Source organism: Ovis canadensis, chromosome 3 (genome assembly GCF_042477335.2).
Source record: "Ovis canadensis isolate MfBH-ARS-UI-01 breed Bighorn chromosome 3, ARS-UI_OviCan_v2, whole genome shotgun sequence".
In the NCBI taxonomy this organism is placed as follows: domain Eukaryota; kingdom Metazoa; phylum Chordata; class Mammalia; order Artiodactyla; family Bovidae; genus Ovis; species Ovis canadensis.
Genome location: NC_091247.1, coordinates 174,154,520 through 174,178,783, shown reverse-complemented (window position 1 = coordinate 174,178,783; position 24,264 = coordinate 174,154,520). Strand labels below are relative to the sequence as shown.

Genomic DNA, 24,264 nt, shown 5'->3' with positions numbered 1-24,264 from the left:
AGTAATCATGGATATATACAAATGTAAAATAAACCAAAATGTAGCAGTGGCTGTATCCCAGCAGTAGAATTTTTTAATTTATGTATTTTCAAAAAATTCTGCATAGACCCCTGTTCCATGTAGAGAGAAACATTAATTTCATGACTTTTAGTTAGCTGGAATTAGCCCTAAAGAGGCTCTCTGTTTTATCCAGTTGCCATGTCAGCCCTGAACTAGATATTCATTTTAGCAGGATGCCTAATACTTATTTCTAAATGCTGAAGACCTGTGATTAAGCACTGTTTGTTTCTGTAAATGTGCGTGTGCTAAGTTGCTTCAGTGGTGTCTAACTCTTTGCAACTCTATGGACTGTAGCCCACCAGGCTCCTCTGTCCATGGGATTCTCCAGGCAAAAATACTGGAGAGGGTTGCCATGCCCTCCTCCAGGGGATTTTCCTGATCCAAGGATTGAACTCAGATCTCTTAGGTCTCCTGCATTGGCAGGTGGGTTCTTTACCACTAGTGCCACCTGGGAAGTCCATTCTATAAATATAATTTATCAAGATGAAATTTCTGACTTTACTTGAGAGACTAACTAGGTAGAGCTAAGGAGATGTCAATGAATTCTGTGAACATGCCCAGAATATTTTCAGTTATTTTTGCCTCAAGACGTGGGTGAAGCAAGTTGTAGATGAAGCCTACCCTGGGTCTTAAAAAAAATAAGACACAGAAGCAAGATACAGCTAAAGGAGAAATGTGGCTTCTTTCTGGAGACCTTGAACATATATCCTTCTTCAGATTCTTTTACATTATAAATTATTACAAGATATTCAATATAGTTCCCTGTGCTATATAGTAGTGCTATATAGTCCTTGTTATTTATTTTATATATAGTAGTGTGTATCTGTTAATCCCAAATTACTGATTTACCCCCTCCAGTCCCCCTTTGGCAACCATATGTTTGTTTTCTATGTCTGTGAGTCTATTTCTGTTTTGTAAACAAGTTCTTCGGATCATTTTGTTAGAGTTCACACATAAGTGATATCATATGATAGTTGTCTTTGTCTGACTTCACTTAGTATGATCATCTCCAAGTCCATCCATCTTGCTGAAATGGCATTATTCATTCAAAAATGAATTATTTCATTCATTATTTTATGGCTAATAGTCCTGTGAGGGTGTGTGTATACGAGTGCCACATCTTCATTCATCAGTGGACATTAGGTTGCTTCCATGTCTTTGCTACTATAATAGCACTGCTTTGAACATTGGGGTGCATATATCTGCAAATTAAGAGTTCCTGTCTTTTCTGGATACATGCCCAAGAATGGGATTGCTAGATCATATGGTACCTCTATTTTTAGGTTTTTTTTTTTTGTTTGTTTTTTTTTTTTTTTTTTTAGGAAACTCCGTATTGTTCTTCACAGCAGCAGCACCAATTTACATTCCCACTAACAGTGTGGAAGGGTTCCTTTTTCTCCACATCCTCTTTGGCATTTGTTATTTGTGGGCTTTTTGATGATAGCCATTCTGACCAGTGTGCGGTGGTACATCATTGTAGTTTAGATTTGCATTTCTCTGTTAGTGATGTTGAGCATCTTTTAATGTGCCTGTTTACCATGTGTCTATCATCTTTGGAGAAATGTCTGGTTAAGTCTTCTGCCCATTTTTTGATTGGGTTCTTTGTGTGTATTTTGGAAATTAATGCCTTGTTGGTTGCATCGTTTGCAAATATTTTCTCCCATTCTGTAGGTTGTCTTTTAGTCTTGTTTATGGTTTCATTTGCTATGCAAAGGCTTTTAAGTTTAATTAGGTTCAGTTTATTTTTGCTTTTGTTTCCATTACTCTAGGAGATGAATCCAAAAAATATATGTTGCTGTAATTCATGTCAAAAAGTATTTTGCCTATATTTTCCTCTAGAATTTTATAGAATCTAGGAGTTTAGAGTATACTAGTCTTACATTTAGGTCTGTAATCCATTTTGAGTTCATTATTGTATATAGTATTAGAGAATGTTTAATTTCATTTTTTTTTATATGTAGCTGCCCAGTTTTCCCAGCACCACTTATTAAAAAAGACTGTCCTTTCTCCATTTTATATGCTCTTTTGTTGTAGATTAATTGACCATACGTGTCTGGATTTATTTCTGGACTCTATTCTGATGCGTTAATCTGTTTTTGTACCAATACCACACTGTTTTGATTAGTGTAATTTTGTCATATAGTCTGAAGTCAGGGAGTCTGATTCCTCTAGTGCTGTTCTTTCTCACAATTGTTTTGGCTGTTTGGGGTGTTTTCTGTTTCCATACAAATTTAAATTTTCCCAGTTCTGTGAAAAATGCCATTGGTAATTTGGTAGGTATTGCGTTGAATCTACAGATTGCATTGGGGGAGGTATGGTCATTTTAACAATATTGATTCTTCCAATTCAAGATCATGGTGTATCTTTCCATCTCTGTCATCTTTCGTTTCTTTTATCAGCATCCTGTAGTTTTCAGAGTACAAGTAAACACCTGCTTAGGTTTTCTCCTAGGTATTTTATTCTTTTTGATGTGATGGTGGAAGAACTTTTCTTCCTGGGTCTCCAAGAAGGGATATTATGTGATGGTGTCTTCAGGAACATTCATATGCCAAATCTCCAAAACATAAGATGGTTCCTCAGAGGGTCCCTCAGTGCAAGTGGAGGCAGAACACCAGCAGATTCATGAAAGCAATAAGGCAGGGCAGCCTAGTGGCCCAAAAGTCTTATCTAAAGTCAGATCTGGGTTTGAATCCTGGCTCTTTCCCTTACTAGCTGTGTGAACTTGGCCAAGTTAATCTCACTAATCCTGAATGTCTCACACATAAAATGGAGATAAGTCCTCCTCTACACGGTGGTTGTGAGGGTTAGATAATCTGCATCAGGCCTTTAGCTCATCTCTGAGATGTATTTGGCAAAGTCATGTGATAGTTGTCACTACTGCTTTATCATCTATATGAGAGGAAGTAGAATGTGGTTCAAGTTCACTGGTGGTCTGATTTGGTGCAGGGATCAAAACTAGCACAGCTACAAAACTGGATTGATTATGTGTCCATAAGTTAATGTCCACATAGAACATTTTCCAGCTAGGTTTGATAGAAATTGAACAGAATTTTTGCTCTGGACTTGGAGTCGAGGTATTGGGGTTTCAGGTTAAAGAAAGAACTGAGTATTCTAAAATTCAGCTGAGCAGATGCTAGAATTGACATCCAATAGAAAACTGAAGAGCTTAAATGAGACTTTTGACCAAATGGATGGCCAGCGCCACTGGTTCATGGGGGTGAGTCATGGAAACACCAAAAAACAGGGTCTGGATTTTGCCTGGAGAAGTTCCCAGCCCTCTCTGCCAAAGAACAAAGAGGCAGGTGATAGATATGAGCTAGATTTTCTCTTATTTTTAATTCTCAAATGCAAAAGCTTATTATTTTATGATTGTAAAATTATTCATTTTCATTTGAATGAAGTTCATACTGCTGCTGCTGCTGCTGCTGCATGGCTTCAGTCGTGTCCGATTCTGTGCGACCCCACAGACGTCAGCCCACCAGGCTCCCCCATCCCTGGGATTCTCAAGGCAAGAACACTGGAGTGGGTTGCCATTTCCTTCTCCAATCCGTGAAAGTGAAGTCGCTCAGTCGTGTCTGACTCTTAGCAACCCCATGGACTACAGCCCACCAGGCTCCTCCATCCATGGGATTTTCCAGGCAAGAGTACTGGAGTGGGGTGCCATTGCCTTCTCCCAAAACATACAAAGAAGTGTAAAAAAAAACTGTCCTCAACACTCAATGATCTCAACTCAATGATCTCAACACTCAATGATAACCATTTCAGTTCAGTTCAGTCGACTCTTTGCGACCCCATGAATCACAGCACGCCAAGGCCTCCCTGTCCATCACTAACGCCTGGAGTTCACTCAGACTTAGGTCCATCTAGTCAGTGATGCCATCCAGCCATCTCATCCTCGGTCATTCCCTCCTCCTCCTGCCCCTAATCCCTCCCAGTATCAGGGTCTTTTCCAATGAGTCAACTCTTCGCATGAGGTGGCCAAAGTACTAGAGTTTCAGCTTCAGCATCAATCCTTCCAAAGAAATCCCAGGGCTGATCTCCTTTAGAATGGACTGGTTGGATCTCCTTGCAGTCCAAGAGACTCTCAAGAGTCTTCAACACCACAGTTCAAAAGCATCAATTCTTCGGTGCTCAGCTTTCTTCACAGTCCAACTCTCACATCCATACATGACCACTGGAAAAACCATAGCCTTGACTAGATGGACCTTTGTTGGCAAAGTAATGTCTCTGCTTTTCAATATGCTATCTAGGTTGGTTATAACTTTTCTTCCAAGGAGCAAGCGTCTTTTAATTTCATGGCTGCAATCACCATCTGCAGTGATTTTGGAGCCCCCCAAAATAAAGTCTGACACTGTTTCCACTGTTTCCCCATCTATTTCCCATGAAGTGATGGGACCAGATGCCATGATCTTCATTTTCTGAATGTTGAGCTTTAAGCCAACTTTTTCACTCTCCACTTTCACTTTTGTCAAGAGGCTTTTTAGTTCCTCTTTACTTTCGGCCATAAGGGTGATGTCATCTGCATATCTGAGGTTATTGATATTTCTCCTGGCAATCTATTTAATAACATTTTAATATATATCCATTTTATATGCACATAGATACCATCTATGTTTGTATGTATACATAAGTTTTACTGAGTCTTTTACTCAGTCTTTTAAATGCCTCTGTTTTCATCTTAAATGGCTGCCTAGTAGCCCCTGTGTCAATCTATGTAATATATTTAATCAGTTCCCTATTAAGGATATTTTTAACACTGTGATGAATATTCTTGCGAATATGCCATTGAACCCTTGAGCCCAAAAGATTTTCAAACCAGGAGTTTCCAACACAGAAAAATCCTAGCGATGTGCCAATTAATATAAATTATTTACCTGAGTGGCCAGAATTTTTCCTAGAGGACAGACTACTTATAGTCTACACAGCAGCTATTCTAACACCAAATTGATGAGAGTGCCAGATGAGATGCAGGGGGTCAATGAGGGACACCTCTTTGTCTATATCCTGAACCCCGTCTCTCTGACATCATTCAGAGAGCAATTCCTGGACACCTGTTAGAGGGCAGGCACCAAGGACTCAGCCCTCGACATAAGGAAGTAGCTTGGTAAATATCCATGGTGATTGACGTTCAACTGCCAGTCCTGACTGCCTTAAGAAGCTCACAGTAAATACAGGCTGGCCTGCAGACCTCTCTAGTTTCCATAGAATAACAAGTTTGCACCCTTGGATTATACTTAAAATCTGTCCTTAAAATATGGTGGCCCTCTAATGTAATCCACATAGCAAAATCCTAGGGAGTGGAGAAGGGGAAGGCCTTTGGAGATTGTAATGTGCCCCCTGAGGCCGGTGTCCCCATTGAATTGAGATTCCCTGCCTTCACCCCAAAGACACTCCATTGGAGAGGAAGAGTTGCCTTTCATCCCTTATATCATCCCTCACCATGCAAGGGGCAGAGCCACCAGCTGAGAATCCCTGTGTTAACAGTTCATGTGAAATTGTAGAGAACACCCTCTGCCTAGAGAACACCTGCCTGACTGGAGACACCCTCCAAGCATGAGACCCTCACCCAGCCAAGATACATCTATCACCCAGGAGCTTCTGTATTTAATGTTAAGATTTTTTCTTTTTTAACAGTTTGAAGAGGTCTTCTATTTTTTTATTGAAGTATAGTTAATTTATAATGTTGTGTTAGTTTCTGGTGTACAACAAAGCGATTCAGTTATACATATATTTTTTCATTATAGTTTATTATAAGATACTGAATCTAGTTCCCTGTGCTATACAGCAGGTCCTTGGTGCTAGTCTATTTTATATGTAGCAGTGTGACTCTGTTCATCCCAAATCCCTAATTTATTCCTCCCCCACTTTTCCCTTTTGGTGACCATACATCTGTCTTCTAGGTCTCTGAGTCTATCTCTGTTTGTAGATAAGTTCACTTGTATCATCATTAAGTCTCCACATATAAGTGATATCATATGGTATTTGAGTTTCTCTGACTTATTTCTCATAGTATGATAATCTCTAAGTCTATCACATTGCTGCAAGTGGAATTGTTTCATTCCTTTTATGGCTGTGTAGTATTCCATTGTGTGTATATGTGTGTATATATATACACACACACTACATCTTAGAACCCAGGTCTCCTGCACTGCAGGTGATTCTTTACTGTCTGAGCCACCAGAGAAGCCATCTATATCTGTATATCTATATATCTATATATATATATATATAGAGAGAGAGAGAGAGGGGCACACTACATCTTTATCCATTCCTCTGTTGATGGACATTTAGGTTGTTTCCATGACTTGGCTATTGTAAATAGTGCTACGATGAACATTGGGGTGCATGTCATCTTTTCAGATTACAGTTTTCTCCAGATATATGCCCAGCAGTGAGATTGCTGGATCATATAGTAACCCTATTTTTAGTTGTTTAAGGAACCACCATACTGTTTTCCATAGTACCCACCAATTTACATTCCCACCAACAGTATAGAAGGTTCCCTTCCCCCACACCCTCTGCTGCATTTATTCTTTGTAGACTTTGAATGATGGCCATTCTGACCAGTGTGAGGTAGTACCTCATTGTATGTAGTTTTAATTTGCATTTCTCTAATAATTAGCAATGTTGAGCATCTTTTCATGTGCCTAAAGTACTCTTGCCTGGAAAATCCCATGGACGGAGGAGCCCGGTGGGCTGCAGTCCATGGGGTCGCTAGGAATTGGACACGACTGAGCGACTTCATTTTCACTTTTCACTTTCATGCATTGGAGAAGGAAGTGGCAACCCACTCCAGTGTTCTTGCCTTGAGAATCCCAGGGATGGGGGAGCCTGGTGGGCTGCTGTCTATGGGGTCGCACAGAGTCAGACATGACTGAAGCAACTTAGCAGCAGCAGCAGCAGCAATGACCATCTGTATGTATTCTTTAATGTCTATTTAGGTATGCAGAAGTCTTCTATTTAGAAAGGAAGTGAAAGTGTTAGTTGCTCAGTTACGTCCGTCTCTTTGTGACCCCATGGACTGTCGCCTACCAGGTTCCTCTGTCCGTGGAATTCTCCAGGCAAGAATATTGGAGTGGGTTGCAATTTCCCTCTCCATGAGATCTTCCCAAATCCAGGTGTCCCACATTGCAGGCAGATTCTTTACCATCTGAGCCAATCTTAAGTATAATTCTAAGGTACAGTGGTCAAGAGCACAGCCTCTCGGGAAAACTGGATTTAGAGCCCAGCTCAGCCAGGTGTTGTCTTCATAAACAAGTTGTTTAACCTTCCTGAGCTTAATTCTCTGACATGCAAAACAGAGATGATAATGGCCCCACAGCTGCTTAATGTAACTTCTACAGGGTGGCTGTTAGGATTAAATGAAACAGTCCATGTGCAACATGGCACACAATGAATAATAAACGTTAGCTGGTATTGTCATTAGGGTAAATGTTATTATGAATGATTCTCAAGGTAATCCAGTAAGGTGCATACATCACGTGTTACTGTCCCCATTTTGAAAGAAGAAAACAGGCTCAGAGCATATTCTTCCCAGAAGTCACCTCCCCCACGCCAGCCCTGAGACACATGCAGTGACACAGGCTTCCTTCTTTCTTTGCAGTCGGTGTACGGTAGACAGTACTCAAAGTCAATTGCTGTAATAAGTGTGACCTCAAAAAGAGAGTCGCGCTGGAAAGGCCAAGGCAGGTATTTTCCAGTAAGCTAGGGGCTAGGGTCAGAGACAAGCCAGTTATAGCATTTGAGGGATGGGAGGTAGTGAACATAAAACTAAATGAGTTTGGATTTATGCCCAAGCGAAGTAGCAACCAGAGATGAAAGTGTGGTTGTCAGCTCTGTGGTTTGGGCCAGCATGTGAAGGGACACCCAGGTGCTTACTGTGACCCAACGGATCACAAGCATCAGCTAGCTTTCCCAAGGTCAGGGCTGGGGGTAGAGGCTCTGACCTCCTGGGACTGTGTACTGTTATTTTTAAAATTTTACTGAAGTATAATTGATTTACAGTGTTGCATTAATTTCTGCTATACAACAAAGTGATTCAGTTTATATTCTTTTTCATATTCTTTTGCATTATGGTTTATCACAAGATACTGAATATATTTTCCTGTGCTATACAGTGCATGCTTAGTCGCTCAGTCCTGTCTGACTCTTTGTGACCCCATGGACTGCAGCCCTCCAGGCTCTTCTGTCCATGGGGATTCTCCAAGCAAGGATACTGGAGTGGGTTGCCATGCCCTCCTCCAGGGGTTCTTCCCAACCCAGGGATTAAACCCAGGTCTCCTACATTGCAGGCAGATTCTTTACCAGCTGAGCTACAAGGGAAGTCCACGAATACTGAAGTGGGTAGCCTATCCCTTCTCCAGGGGATCTTCCTGACCCAGGAGTTGAACCAGGGTCTCCTGCATTGCAGGCAGATTCTTGACCAGCTGAGCTACCAGGGAAGTCCGTGCTATACAATAGGGCCTTGTTTATCCATTCTTTCTATAATACTGTGCATCTGATAACCCCAAACTCCCCATCCTTCCCTCCCCTGTCCTCCTCCTTCTTGGCAGCTACAAGTCTGTTTTCTCTGTGAGTCTGTTTCTGTTTCATAGATATATCCATTTGTGTCATATTTTAGATTCCACATATAAATATTTTTCTTTCTGGCTTCCTTCGCTTAGTATGATAACCTCTAGGTCCATTCATATTGCTGCAAATGGCATTATTTCATTCTTTTTATGGCTGAGTAGTATTCCATTGTATATATGTATAGTATCTTCTTGTATGTACAGAATATTCCTCTGTCAGTGGACATTTAGGTTATTTTCATGTCTTGGCTATTGTGAACAGTGCTATTATGAACACAGGGGTGCATGTATCTTTGAAATGGCAACCCACTCCAGTACTCTTGCCTGGAGAATCCCATGGAGGGAGGAGCCTGGTAGGCTACAGTCCATGGGGTCGCAAAGAGTCGGACATGACTGAGCAACTTCACACACACACACACACACACACACACACACACACACACACACACACACACATTTGTCTGGATAGACTCATTGGAAAAGACTCTGATGCTGGGAGGGATTGAGGGCAGGAGGAGAAGGGGACGACAGAGGATGAGATGGCTGGATGGCATCACTGACTCGATGGACGTGAGTCTGAGTGAACTCTGGGAGTTGGTGATGGACAGGGAGGTCTGGCGTGCTGTGATTCATGGGGTCGCAGAGAGTCGGGCAGGACTGAGCAACTGAACTGAACTGACTGATGCACAAGAGTGGTATTGCTGGGTCATACAGTTCTATTTGTAGTTTTCTCAGTAACTTCCATACTGTTTTCCGTAGTGGCTATTCCAATTCACATTGCCACCAACCGCCATAGGAGGGTTCTCTTTGCTCAACACCTTCTCTAGCATTTATTTGTAGACTTTTTAATGATAGCCATTCTGATTTGTGCGAGGTGGTACCTCACTGTAGTTTTGATTTGCATTTCTTTTAACAATTAGCAGTGTTAAGCTTCTTTCATGTGCCTATTGGCCATCTGTGCGTTGTCTTTGAGGACCATGTCTTCTTAGGTGTTCTGCCTACTTTTTGATGGGGCTTCTTTTTTTTTCATTATTGAGTTGTATAAGATGTTTTTATATTCTGGCAGTCAAGTCGTATGGGTGGCGTCATTTTGCAAATATTTTCTCCTGGTCTGTAGGTTGTCTGTTGTTTCGTTTATGGTTTCCTTTGCTCTGAAAAGCTTAGAAGTTTGATTAGGTCCCGTTTGTTTATCTTTGCTTTTATTTCTGTTGTCTTGAGAGGCTGACCAAGAAAACATTGATACAATTTATGTTAGAGAATGTCTTGCCCATGTTCTCTTCGAGGAGTTTTATGGTGTCGTGTCCTGTATTTTACTTCTTTAAGCCATTTTGAGTTTATTTTTGTGTATGATGTGAGAGTGTGTTCTAACTTCAGTGATTTGCATGCTGCTGTCCAACTTTCCCAACACTGCTTGCTGAAGATATTGTCTTTTCCCCATTGTATATTCTTGATTCTTTTGCTGTAGATTAACTGACTATAAGTATATGGGTTTATTTCTGGACACTATTCTGTCCATTGATCCATATGTCTGTTTTTGTGCCATACCACACTTCTGATTACTATAGCTTTGTAGTATTGCCTGAAGACTGGGAGAATTAGGTTTCCTGCTTTGGCAGTCTTGAGTCTTTTATGGTTCCATATAAATTTGAGGATTATTCTAGTTTTGTGGAAAATGTCACAGGTAATGTGATAAGGATCACTTTAAATCTGTATATTGCTTTGGATAGTATGGCCATTTTAACAGTATTAAATCTTCCAGTCCAAGAGCATGGGATATCGTTCCATGTCTTTGAATAGTCTTTGATTTCCTTTATTAACATTTTGTAGTTCTCAGCATATAAGTCTTTTGCCTTCTTGGTGAGGTTTATTACTAAATATTTTTTTGATGTAACGTTGAGATAGTTTATATTCCTTTTCTGATACCTCATTGTTAGTGTAAAGAAATGCAATCCATTTCTGTATATTACTCTTAACATCCTGCTACCTTGCTGAATTTATCAATTCTAGTAGTTTTGAGTGGAACCTTGGGTTTTCCATGTATAGTATGCATATATACTATGCATCTGCATTTAAAGACAATTTTGCCTTTTCCCTACCAATTTGGATACCTTTTATTTCTTTTCCAATTGCTCTGGCTAGGACTTACTATCTTGAATAGAAGAGGTGAGAGTGGGTATTCTTGGGTATTTCAAGAATACCCATTCCAGATCTTAGCAGGAAGGCTTTCAGCTTTTCACTATTATTATGTTGATCATGGGTTTGTCATAGTTTTTATGATGTTGAGGTATGTTCCCTCTATACCCACTTCCATAAAAGTTTTTATCATAAATGGATGCTGTTGAATTTTATCAAATGCTCTTTCTGTATCTGTTGAGATGACCGTGGGGTTTTTATCTTTTGTTGATGTGGTGTATCACATTGATTACTTTGTGTATGTTGAACTTTCCAAGTGACCGACCCTGCAGTAAATCCAACCTGGTCATGGTACATGAACTTTGTTTTGTTGGATTTGGCTTGCTAATCATGACTGTACTGTTCATCCCCGCTTGCAGGTTGATGGTTCCTCTTCCTGCCACCTGAATGAGGTCTAGCCAGCTTTCCTTAGCCAGCTTTCCTTAGCATTGCATGGTATTCCAGTTATCTATTGCTGTTTATTTAGCAAACCACGCCCAAAACTCAGTGCTATAAAACAACATCCATTTTATCATGATAAAATGAGAGTCAGGTATCTGGGCAGAGCAGAGCACTTCTGCTCCATGATATCTGGGGCCTCTACTGGGGCCATCTGTCTGGGATCCTGGGTGTAGCATCTCTTGGCTCTTGAATGCCCAGTGTCACTCCTTTGCTTCATTTATCTGGAGCCTGGCCTGGGATGGCTGAAACTGCTGTTTCTTTACAAACAACCTCTTCCCCTGGCCAGCTTGGACATAGAGTGTGGTAATCTCAAGATGAGACGTTTTTCTATGTGGCTGGTTTCCCTCAGAGTGAGTGTTCCATGAGGTCCAGGTAGAAGCTGCAAGACTCTCACCATCTATTCTCATAAGTCCCAGCATGTCACTTCTGCACATTCTGCTAGTTAGGGAAGTCAGGATAGCTAATCCAGATTCCAGGAGGTGAAAGAACAGACTAGGCCCCTCAGTGGGAACACGGTGGCATGAGGGAAGTGGAAGAGTGATGGCTGATGGGCAGACAAGCTACCACACATGGGGAGGCTGGGAACATACCCTTTTTGAAGCATAGCTGACTCACAATATTCCAGGTGTTTATATAAAATACAGTGGATTGGCAGAATTGATACAAAGTTAAGAGATTCAGTTTGAGTCAGAGTTACCAGCCTAGGCATCTGCTTTTATATATATTCTTTTTTCAGATTATTTTCCCTTATAGGTTATTATAAGATACTGAGTAGTTCCCTATGCTATACAGTAGGCCTTTGTTTTTCTATTTTATATATAGTAGTGTGTATGTGTTAGTCCCAAACTCCCAAGTTGTCCCCCGACCTTCCCCTTGGGTAACCATAAGTTTTCTATGTCTGGGAGTCTGTTTTATAAATAAGTTGATTTGTATCATTTTTTAAGATTCCACATATGTGATATCATATTTATCTCTTACTACACATAGTATGCTAATCTCTAGGTCTATGCATGTTAAAATGGAATTATTTCATTTGTTATGATTACCGCATATACCACATCTTTATCCATTCATCTGTTGATGGACTTTAGGTTGCTTCCATGCCTTGTCTATTGTAAATAGTGCTGCTGTGAACATTGGGGTGCATAAATCTTTTCAAATTAGTTTGAAAGAACATAGACTTTTAGGTCACAAATATTGGTTCATACCACTGCTTTGTAACTTTCTAGCTTGTGATGTCAGATTAACCTTTCTGAGCCTCAGTTTCCTCATCTACAAAATGAGGATAATGATATTCCACTGCAGATGATTATGGTAAACTTTATTGGTTGGTTCAGTGCCTAATATCTACAAAGTCCTCACTTAACAGTAGCAATGCTACCTATAGTAATAATTAGTAGTGTTATTACTCCAGCTTGACCTTTAGATATTCATTCATTCAGCAAACAAGCATTCCCTGCATGCTTGCAGTGTGCCAGGCACTGGCCTCCCCAGTTGTGAAGATGATGATATGTTGTAACCAGAGACTAATTGGGGTTTCGGGTTTTTTAAGCAGCATCCCTGGATCTACATGCCAGGCAGCATCTCTGGGGTCAGCAGGCCTGGCTCAGAGGAGGAAGGAAAGGCATGTCACCTAAGCCTCTCTGGTCCGACTGTGGTATCACTTTTGGTCCTGCATCTCTTGCTCTCACAGTAACTCTCCTCCCATCTTAAATAGTGGGGATGGTATTAAGAAGAGGCAGGAGACATGAACCCTCCTCCCCATTCAGATGTGTGTCCGCAGGTCCCATCTGCTGAGTCCTTCTAGGGCCCCAGGACTCTGCCTGCAAAGCCCCATAAGCTGCTCTTTGCAGGCTGTCGCTGGCATCCAGGATCGAAGCCTCAAACACCGAGATGACAGAAAGCATAGGTGAGGTAACAATGTCCAGCTCTTGACAGATCATAAAAGAACAACTCTCAAAACGAGCATTCTAAATAAGATGAAAAGCCAAGATGTCATGGAGAATGCAAGCCAAATGAGGAGAGGCCACCTGGCAGGGAACTTCATGGGCTAGTCGGGTCTCTGTGTCTTCTCTCAGTGGTTTCCTTCCACTGGGAACTTCTTTAAAATGAAAGGGTAGAGCTTCTAAATAGAACCTTTCAAAAACCTTTAGCCTTCTGATAATAGTCTTGTGAAAATCTCACCTGCTCAAATGGCCTTCATTTGAAGACACTGGAGCTGTAAGTAAATCTCACTTTCGGGAACTTGTTTTTAGGTTAACGATAAAGGAATTCACACTCATTAAGTACCTTTGTCCCAGCATCAAAAAGCTGCATGTTACAGAATCGCTGAGTCTGCCATCTTTCCCTCAGTCCAGCTGCCCGCCTAGAGCACCAGTGCCTGCTACTGACAGATGGACAGCCACCATCCACCTCCACAGCAGCTGGAACAAGACAAGAGCCCAGACTTCGTGGGGCAGCCTAAGCCCGGGGCCCCTTTCCAGGGCACCACACTGGTGGCGACGTGAGGGCTCAGCCCTCCTCTGCTAGTATTTGTTGGTACATTGCTAATTTCCTGGTCTGACTCATCCTAGGAGGCAAATACTGGCCCATGTTCATTGAAGAAAGAGCTTGGCTGGCTGTGTGAGGCTCAGCGTCTCCAGTAAGCACACATCTGTCTTGTGGGGTGTCGCTTCTTCACCTGTGTCTCTAAAGAGAAGACATGTCTTCTGTAAGACTGGTTCTCATGCTCAGAAGCATTTAGATCCCCCGACAGTCTGGCATGGATCTAAGCTCTGGTCAGCGTAGAAACCCACAGGTTCTTCCACAGGGTCTCTGATGGCCATCCTGCATCTCCCTCCTCCTCAATCAAGATGAAACAGTCCCCACCAGACCCCTCAGAGTCATGGGAATTGAGCTTTTCTGTGTCCTGGATTCAGGAGGCAGGGTCACAGATACAAAATCAGCAAAGTTTTTCTGGTTTTGAGAAACCACACACAGACATCTAGGGATGCTCATCAGTGTGGAAACTTGAGAAAGACCTTGCTGGCACTCAGCTGGAGCAGTGGTTTTAAGAAAACTCACTGTAACCCATAGACATCTGGCTCATTGATGTGCTGTTGACCTCAGGGGCAACATCTTGTTTTCTCAGTGAGAGATGATGGGGTGGGACAGTGCTTGAAAGAGGAGGCAGAAATGAAGTAAGAACCTGGAGAAGAGAAGCAAGACGTCATCCTAAGGGGAATGACTGAAGGTCTGAAGAAAAGAACTTCTCCCAGGCACTGCGTGGCATGGCATTCGGGCAGAATCTCCTTTCTCACACTGATTTGGTGATAAAATATGGAGTGGACCCACAGGGAGGGCAGACGCCTCAAGAAATAGATGGATAATTGGCTCTGCTTGCATGCTTGCTGCTGTGACTGCGAGACACCACACCAGCATGACTAATGCCTCTCCCCTCTGCCTAAATTAGACTGTGATTGTATTTCAGAGATGTTCACTGAATCACAGATGTTGGAGGTAAAAAGACCCAAACTTCTCAGGAGCACCTCCTGGGGAGTGTGTGGGCTCAACCTCATAGGCTGAGGGATTGGTGTAACCCCTTCCCTTCCAAGGCCTGGGAGCAAAACAGTCACCCAGGGCGGGCTCCTTAGGGTAGCTGTACGCATGTGCACTGCAGCAGTGACTGATGCCTCCTGTAGACCCTAGCTTGGACCCAGAGTGTGCAGTTTGTCAGATTTCCCCTGACTCACTGCCACGTCAGGTGGAACAGCTCAAGGTCCTCGCCGGTTCACCCCCTCAGTGTCCTCTCTTTGCGTGCTCAGTGACTCTGTTCTGACCTGCAGGATGCTGTTGTAAACTCCTTCTCATTTCTCTTGCAGAATTTAGCCTATGAGATCATCCTAACGCTCGGACAGGCATTTGAAGTCGCCTATCAGCTCGCGCTGCAAGCCAGGAAAGGGGGGCATTCCTCCACGCTTCCAGAAAGCTTTGAAAACAAGCCCTCGAAGCCCATCCCCAAGCCTCGCGTCAGCATTCGCAAGTCGGTGGTAAGTAGACAAGACACAGATGTTCTGAGAACTGAAGGGAAGGATCTCTGGTGGTGTGGGTGCTGGTGAGAACCCAGGGCCTGCCCTTCCTGTCCTCCCCTCAGTCTCATCCTGGCTTGTGACTGTCATCCTCTCAGCCCAATTCCTGCAGTCTTGGGGACCGTCTACTGACCCTGGAGGCTCCCGAGAAAATCCCACTTACCCTGTGCCCTGCAGCAAGCTAGGAGGGGGCTGGGTGCTGCTGTCCCAGGTCAGTCTCTCCTCTAGATCCAGGCTACCTGGGGACCAAGATCCCTGAGGCCGCAGCTGCCATCCCTCCAGGGGGCAGGCCTCTTCCAGGCCACTGGGCAGCAGAGAGGTTGGTAGAGGCTCCCAGCGAGGGTGTCCCTGGTACCCAGCAAGTAGAAGCTGGGGGCTCAAGCTGTGCACGGAGTTGGGGTGGGAGAGGCCTAGGCACCAGGCCCTGTGTTCTCCCGGCAGCAACTGAGGCTTCCTGCAGAGCGGGACTGTTCAGAAGGTACCGCCCCGCCTCCTCGCATCTGCCTTCCTCCAGGAATTTCCTCCCCTTCCCTCCCACACGCTCTGCACACATCCTGTCCTAACAGACTTTCCTGACTTCAAAGCGGCCTCCTCTGGTAGTAGCAGTACCCAGAAGCGGGAATGTTCCCAGCCAGCCTCACGTCTGGTTTCTGCTGCCGTATGGCATCCTTGGAACTCTGGGACTCTAGGCAGCAGTGCCATCCCAGAGGCATCGCTCTCATACCCATATATCCTTCCATCTGTGACTCTCCTCCTCCTCCCCACTGACCCCAGGTCATGGGGAATTGTAGGGTTTTTAATGTTTGCAGAAGCACCATGCTTGGAGACCACATGAGGCTTCTTGTTCATGACTTCTCTTTGGCCTCTGCTCCTGTCTCCACTATTGGCAACTTCAACATCCATGGGGATGATTCCTCCAGCTCTGGTCCCTCTGCTCCTTGACAGCTCACATCTCAGATCCTTTCTTCCACCTCACCATTCACACCCATGCTTGTCCCTCACTGCTGTGACCATTGCCAGGAACTGCATGTCCTCCCACCTCAGCACCTCCCAGCCCCACTGGCTCCCAACCCTGATGCACTCCCAGAGCCCCAGACCTACAGGTTCAATTTCTCCTTTGATACTTAGCAGACAGCCTAACTTACTACGCCTAGAACAGAATTCTTGATCTCTCCGCAAAGCTGTTTCTCTCTCTCCACCTCTGCCAGCTTAGTAAACAGGCTAACCAGTCACCAAGTTGCTCAGGCCATCAATCTAGAAGGCAGCCTTGATTCCTGTTTTCCTCTCACCCCTGTGTCCAGCGCACAAGCAGATTCCATCTATTTAGCCCCTAAAACATCTCTCAGCTCCATCCACTCCTCTCCATTTCTTCTGTCACTCTTCCCATCCTAGCCATCACCACATCTCCAAAACTACTCCAGTACATCTCCTGAAACTCCTTCCTCCACAGGGCAGCCACATCATGGTACCACAGCCTTGACTTCCCACCAGACTCCTCCCAGGCACTCAGCCTCCCTATTCCTGGAATAGACAAAGCTTCCACCTACCTGTGTTCCCTCCACCTGGCTTCGTCTCCCCCTCATTTCTGCACGGCTGACTCCAGCTGGTCATCCAGGCCCCAGCTACACAAAGAGGCATCTCCTATTTATTGTCTGTCTTACCCCACAGGAAAAGCAAGTTAAACATCCAGGAATTTTCAGAATATTTGGGGGACTAGCTCTAGTCTGTTATATACATTCCCGTGTGGGCTGGATAAATCTGTTCCTACCTCCATCTGACTTTTCTTTGGTCCCTGTAGACTTCTTCCAGGCGAGTATGAAGGGATGTGCACCATAAGGGCTCATAGAATATTCATGTAGGAGCCTTCACTGAAAAAGATGGAACATACAGTGAATGCTGCTGCTGCTCTCTAACTGCCCCAGGACCCCGTCCCCCTCAGCAGGTGTCTGTGTTCCATTGTCCTCGGCCCCGGTAGTGTATTGTTGAGAAATATCCTGTGATTAGACATGTGAAGTTCCCCCCACAGCCTTGTGGAGGTACAGACAAATCACAAGCAGCTGAAAAGCACAAACCCCATAGCCTTCTGACCAGCTCCCTTGTAGCTTTCCTGAGCAGAGCAGCCAGGGGCAGATGTGGAAACACCAAAGACAGACGGGGAAATCTGGTGCAGAACTGCCCCCTCCCTGATCCTCTCCCCCCACCCCACACCCTGCCCCCTGCCACCCCATCACCATGAGAGCTTAGAACTCAAGCTTTACCCAGGCAGGGCCTGCGTGACCTTGTAAACACAGGCACTGAAATGGTGTTGACGTTTTATAGCTCAGTTTGGTTCAAGGTCGAGGCTCAGCCTGACCTGGCCCTGCTCACCTCCTCACCCTCAGCTGTCTCCTCCCAGCTTCCCCGCAGCACCCTAACTGCAAACCCTCGCTCCCCTCCACTCAGGGACTCTGCCTGTGCTGCTCCACACCCCGATCTTCACCAGGAAGTTTAACTTTCCAGCTCTCCATTTAGACGTATACCTTAATTTTTAAAGAATGTCTAGTTGACAGGAATGGATTGGGTGCCTGTTGGTTACTGGGTTGCTGGAGCTTGTCAAAGTAGAGGGAAACTGTAGTAAACAGAATGAAGTCCACCTTTGTGAGCGTACATTTTACTGGCAGATGAACAAATAAACATGATGTGCATGGCATAAGGATTATAAAGAAGAGAGCAGAAGAGGAGAGCAGAAAAGCTGAGGTGCTAGTTTACATGCAGTAAACTGGTGAGGAGGTGACATTTGTGCCACACTCTGACATTAGGGCGGGAAGCACACAGGTGTCTGGAGTATGTTCAGACAGAGAGCTGATGGGCACAGAGGGCATGGGCTTGGCAGGCAGGGAGCAAGAGGGTGGTTGGTGTGGCTGGAGCGCAGAAAGGCAGGCAGGGCCCCCAGAGGTCACGTCAAGGACGTTGGGTTTATTCTGACTCTGAAGGAAACCAGTGGAGGTTTGAGAGCTGGGTAGGACATAGCCTGGTTCACCTCCTCCAGGAAGTTCCCCTGCCTCCGAACACAGGGTCAGTGGCCTTCCTGGGTACCCAGAGAGTGACCTCTTTCCTTTCAAATCTCACTTCTCAGTAAAGTGTTCCTATATCTGCTCCCCACCTGTGTGCCTTCAAGAGCAAGGGCCATGCCTCACTCATCGTCCCCCTCCCCAACCCACCCCCCGACCCCGTGCCTTGAACACGGTTCCTATGCAGTAAATGTGGTCAGAGGAACCAACAAATGGCTCACCCACCAGCATTCTGAAGTCTTGCCAGGGTGCAATACTGATTTCTAGGCAGTGTTAGGATGCATGCGTGCACTCCTGAGCAGGTACCGTATAACAGGCATTAGCCTTTCTGTTCTAAAGCAGATCGACCCATCTGAGCAAAAGACTCTGGCCAACCTGCCATGGATCGTGGAGCCAGGACAAGAGGCCAAGCGGGGGATAAATACCAAGTATGAGACCACAATTTTCTGATACTCACCTCCTTCCCGTCCTCGTGGTGCCTTGCACGCCGAGCAGTCCTGGAGCAGGCTTTCCACCCAGCGCGGGAGGAAGACTGCTCTGTTTGTGTGGCCTTGTCATGGGCGAGAGGCCACTGGCCACTCCTGGGGACGTTCTTTCTGCACCGGTGACAGAAAGTGCAACCAAGACTTTCCAGCTGTAACCCCTGAGAGAAAGAGCAGAGGTTTGTGGCTGATGCTCCCAACCCCAACTCCTGGCCACCACCCGAGGTATTTCTCATGACTCTGCCCCAATCTCGCTTTGCTGTTATTTGGGGATAACACCTTGAAAAAACACAGGGGATCGCTTATACTGCCTAAAAGTGTAAAAATCTTGGGTTTATTTTCCACTGTCAGCCGTTTTCAAGGTAGAACAGAACTACCCCCAGAAAGCATCTCTAAAGTCATGATCTCACTAAGTATTGTTTCATGCAAGAGGACAGAAGTTACTCCCCTGATTGCCAGGGAATTCTGTTTCCCAGTTTCTATATTTGTGGATTTTATATGTAATCAACCATGTCAGATAACGAAAACCTTTACATCTGTGGATTGATTCAAAAACCTAATGATTTAAAACAGAGGAATTTATTATGCACAGAAAAATGTGTCTTGTATTAAATATTTTTATTAAAAAGAATGTTTCACTAATGCATTGATAAGAAAACTAGGTTAGTCGTGAGGGATGTTTCTGGTTTCATTTCAAATAACTAAATTTCTACTGCTACCACCTAGAGGGCTGCTCAGTGTGGCAGAGTACCCAGGCCACTCCCAAGAGCAGGAGATTCAGGCAGCAGACTGGCGTCTTAACGAAAATGCTGACGCAGCCATAAGCCGGTAAAGATGTTTTTTTTTTTTTTAATCTTCACAGTTTTAAAGAACATGTTAAAAAATCTAGGGCTCCTGCTGTCAAGATTTCTGTCATGGAAACCTTGTTTGAGAAAGGTGTTAATAACATTCTATTGCAAAAAACTTTTTTTCTAGGAAAAAAAAAAAAAAAAACAAATAAAAAGAGAGAGATTCCAAAGTAATAAAACTTTCTTGAAACAAAATAAATAAATGTTTGCTTACTCTTTGATTAAATAAAATTTACTTACATTTCTTTAAGGTATTTTAATTTTTTAATGTCTCTGTGGAGTATTTGTATGATACCATAATGTATATTTATGTAGAATCAAATTATATAAACAGTACCAATATCATTATAGAAAAAAATAACATTTTAATGTATATTGTTCTAACCAATCACATTGTGAATCATTTTGAAGTTCATTATAGCGATAATGATAAATTGTGGGATTGTCTTAATGTTTTTTTAATTAACCAATATTATTTTAAATCTAAGATTATCAGTTATATCATCAGTTGGTGAGTTTTGAAGAAAGAAAAGAATTTTATTTCAAACTGACAAATGTATATGGCTTTAGTTCAGTGTTAAAGAATTTTAATACAATATTAAATTACTTGAACTGAACAGTTCCTTGTATATATTTTGCCTATTCACTGTTGATATGTATGTAGTAAATTGAGAGTAAAATAACACTAAAATATGGTACCAAAAGGAAACTGTATAGGAGCAAAGTAAACAGTAGCTTTGCTGAAATGGAAACATATGTGTAAATATGCTTGGGCTTCCAGTTATAAATTTTGTAATTTTTGTCATTATTTATATCCTATTAAAAAAAAGCACATAAAATAAAATGGAAACTATACAGCTTGCTGGTGCTTGGCATCATTCTGTGAGCACCTTCCCAGTTCCACTTCTAGGAAAGAACCAAAGGCTTAGCCTTCTTAGCATCCATAGTTAAATGAATTTTTTTACTTGGCAAAACTGTTGAAACTGGTTCACTTCCAAGTTCAGCCAGTCTGAGAAAGATGCAGTGGCCTTTACAGTTTGAATTCGGCCATAAAGCCACCATTGTCTTTGTTTAAATAGTAAAGTGCGCTGTAACAAAGAACTGCTAAAGAGGAAGGACCACCAAACTAGATCATTTTTATGTTTGTCTGCAGGCCTACACGTTTGTCTTAGGCTGCCATAACAAAATATTGGGTGGCTTAAACAAATTTCTTACAGTTCTGGAGGTGTGGGAAGTCCAAGATCGAGGTGCCAGCAAGGTAGGTTTCATTCTAAGGGCTTTTTCTCTTGGGTTGGCTTGTTGATGGCTGCTCTCTTGCTGTGTGCGCACAGGACCTCTCCTCTATGTGTGCCTGCAGAGGGTGGGGGAGCACCTCTTCTTATAAAGGCACTAATCCCACCATGAGGGCCCCACCCCCAAGGTCCCACCTTACCCTAATCTCCCAAAAGCCCATCTCTAGATACTCACTGTGGAGCATTAGTACATCAGCATATAGACTGAGGGGACACAGACTTTCCATAACAACATTTTTCCTAAAACACATGTACCAGCTCTGGGTCAAAAGATAAAAGGGCCATGTTAGAGAGACACTGGAAAAATCAATGATTGACATTCCATATCCTATAACTTTCAGATCTCCCCACTGCTGGATCCAAGTGTGTTACTCTCCAAAACACATGTCGAACCAAACTTGGGGCATTCCCAGCCTGATATGCAGTGGCCTATGGCTTTGAACCCCAAAAGATTAAAACCATTCTGAGATGAGGCGACATTCACAGAGGTAGAAGGGCAGATTTCCTGATGGGAACTTTGGGCTGGAATTTTAGACAGTAATGCTTTACGTGAGCTAATTTGGCCCCTTTTCTAACAAGGTCAGAAATCCTCTTATTGAAAGTGAAAGTCACTAAGTCTTGTCTGACTCTTTGCAACCCCATGGACTATACAGTCTATGGAATTCTCCAGGCCAGAATTCTGGAGAGGGTAGCCATTCCCTTCTCCAGGGACTCTTCCAACCCAGGGATCGAACAGATCCCCACATTGCAGGTGGATTCTTTACCAGCTAAGGCACAGGGGAAGCCCAAGAATACTGGAGTGGGTAGCCTGTCCCTTCTCCAGAGGATCCTCCCGACCCAGGAATCAAACCCAGATCTTCTGCATTGCAAGTAGATTCTTTACCAGCTGAGCCATCAGGGAAGCCCAATCCTCTTATTATCTCAGGATTAAGATGCTTATTTATATCAGTTATGGTCCCAGCATGAAGAAGATGGCACCCTCCAATTGGGAGAATTTTAGGAGATTAATAAGAATACTTACAGAGGTGTTGGCTGCATATAGGGAACAGTATCCGTTGTGCTGCTACAGCCTGAGGGAAAGTGGGGACAGAGGTGGCCTGTAGAAGGGGCTGCCAGACCGGTGCTACGGGCCTCAGAAAGGGAGCCTGGGTTAAAATATATTGACCTAGGGAGAGTGGCCAAGATGGCAGTATAGAAAGACCTGAGCTCACCTCCACTCATGAGCACACCAGAATCACAACTATGAGCAGAACAACCATTGATAAAAAAGACTAGCAACTACCAGGAAAGATCTTCTATAGCTAAAGACATAAAGAAGGAACAACTAGACAGGTAACAGGGGCAGACTCGCAATATAATCAAATCCCTTTACCCACTGGGTGGATGACCCACAAACTGGAGATTGATTATATAGCAGAGATTCTCCCACAGGAGTGAGTCTTGAGCCACATGTCAGGCTCCACTGCCCAGAGGTCTGGCACCAGGAAGACAAGCCTCCAGAGCATTTGAAACTGAAGGCCAACAAGGCTTAACTGCAGGAGCCCCACAGGACTAGGGGAAATAGAGACTTCACTTTTAAATGGCACACACAAAATTTCACATGCACCAGGACCCAGGGCAAGAGCAGTAATCTCACAGGAGCCTGGGCCAGACCCACCTGTTGGTGAGTATCCTGGAGAGGCAGGGTGGAGGTGCAGGGGACACCTAGCTGCAGCTCACCCTGAGGACACAAACACTGGAGGCAGACATGTTGGGAAACATTCAAACAGATGAACACTGTGCTGGCAGCTGACATCTTGGCTCACTAGCACTAAGACCCGGCCTCACCCAACAGCCTGTAGGTGCCAGTGCAGAGATGCCTCAGGCCAAACAACTGGCTGGAACACAGCTTCTCACCCCCATCAGTCCAGACCCTACCATGGGAGCAGATGGGCCCTGCCCAGTCCTCTAGCAGACTAACAGACACAATCTTCAGGACCTCATACCCTACTGTTGTCAGGAAACACCATCACTCCACCACCATCACCACCAATGATCAATGATCTGAAACAAGCTCTGGGATCCCTGGGCCCTGCAGTGAGACTCTAGGAACCAGCTCTGCCTGCCAGTAATCTGGGACTAACCCAGGACCTGGCTTCATCTGCCAGTGGTGGGTAGCAGCCTTGGAGTCTTTAGGACAAAAAGAAAGAATATTAAAAGCAGCAAGAGGAAAGCAACAAACAACATACAAGGAAACTCCCATAAGGGTATAAGCCAACTTTTCGGCAGGAACTCTGCAGGCCAGAGGGAGTGGCGCCGGGTATTTAAAGTGATGAAAGGGAAAAGCCTACGGCCAAGAACACTCTACCCCATCAGGCTCACATTTAGATCTGATGGAGAAATCAAAAGCTTTAGAGACAAAAGCTAAAATAATTTACCACCACAAAACCAACTTTATGATAAGTGTTGAAGGAAGGACTCCAAATGAAAAAGCCATCACTAGAAACAGGAAAATTACAGAAGGAAAATCTCACTGGTAAAGGCAAATATACAGTAATGGTAGATAATCACCCCCACACAAAACTAGTAGGGAGGTTAAGCGACAGAAGTAGTAAAATCGTCTGTATCCGCAATAAGCAGTTAAGGGTACACAAAACAATTAGATGTAAAATATATCATCAAAAACAGTAAGCATGAGGGAAGGAGTGTACAAACACAGGGTGTTTAAAACACAGTTGAAATTAAGAGATCAGCAACTTACAAGAATCATGTTTATTTATAGATGTTACACAAAAGCCTCATGGAAATCACAAACCAAAAATCTATAGAAGATAAAAAGGAATTCAAACATAACACTAAAGATAGTCAAATTACCGGAGAACAAAAGAAGGAGGAAAAAGACCCATAAAAACAAATACAAAACAATTAACAAAATGGCAACAAGAACATACATACTGATAATTATTTTAAATGTAAACAGACTAAATGTGCCAGCCAAAGGACATACACTGGCTGAATGTATAAAAAAAGTAAAAGCTGTATATATGTTGCCTAGAAAAGGCTCACTTCAGGTTTAGAGACACACAGACTGAAAGTGAGGGGATGGAAAAAGGCATTCCACTCATGGAAAAAAAATTTTCTTAAAGCTGGAGTAGCAATACTTGTATCAGATAAATGGACTTTAAATAAAGACTGTTACAAGAGACAAAGAACACTGCATAATGATGAAGGGATCAATCCAAGAAGACCTAACAATGACAAATACATGTGCATCCTGCACCT

At 43.6% G+C, this 24,264-nt stretch overlaps 1 protein-coding gene and 1 long non-coding RNA gene across 11 annotated transcripts in view; one reads left to right on the top strand and one right to left on the bottom strand.

Annotated features, from left to right (window-relative positions):
- ANKS1B (ankyrin repeat and sterile alpha motif domain containing 1B) overlaps nt 1-20,571 on the top strand; it is a 1,178,069-nt gene extending 1,157,498 nt beyond the window's left edge. For 3 of the 10 annotated variants that reach the window (XM_069585119.1, XM_069585121.1, XM_069585127.1), the window contains 2 exons: nt 15,125-15,292; nt 18,721-19,914. In XM_069585119.1, the coding sequence (XP_069441220.1) occupies nt 15,125-15,292; nt 18,721-18,831 (279 nt within the window). In that variant the 3' untranslated portion in view covers nt 18,832-19,914. Of the gene's footprint in view, nt 1-15,124; nt 15,293-18,704 lie in introns of all 10 variants that reach the window. The other 7 variants (XM_069585123.1, XM_069585122.1, XM_069585125.1 and 4 more) reach the window with 5 other exon arrangements.
- Nucleotides 9,964-22,432, bottom strand: LOC138437580 (uncharacterized). Its single transcript, XR_011256030.1, has 4 exons — nt 20,927-22,432; nt 18,839-19,024; nt 17,100-17,199; nt 9,964-14,451 (listed from the first exon to the last, which is right to left on the bottom strand). It is a non-coding gene; the product is annotated as an uncharacterized lncRNA (long non-coding RNA).
- Between the last annotated feature and the right edge of the window lie 1,832 nt (nt 22,433-24,264).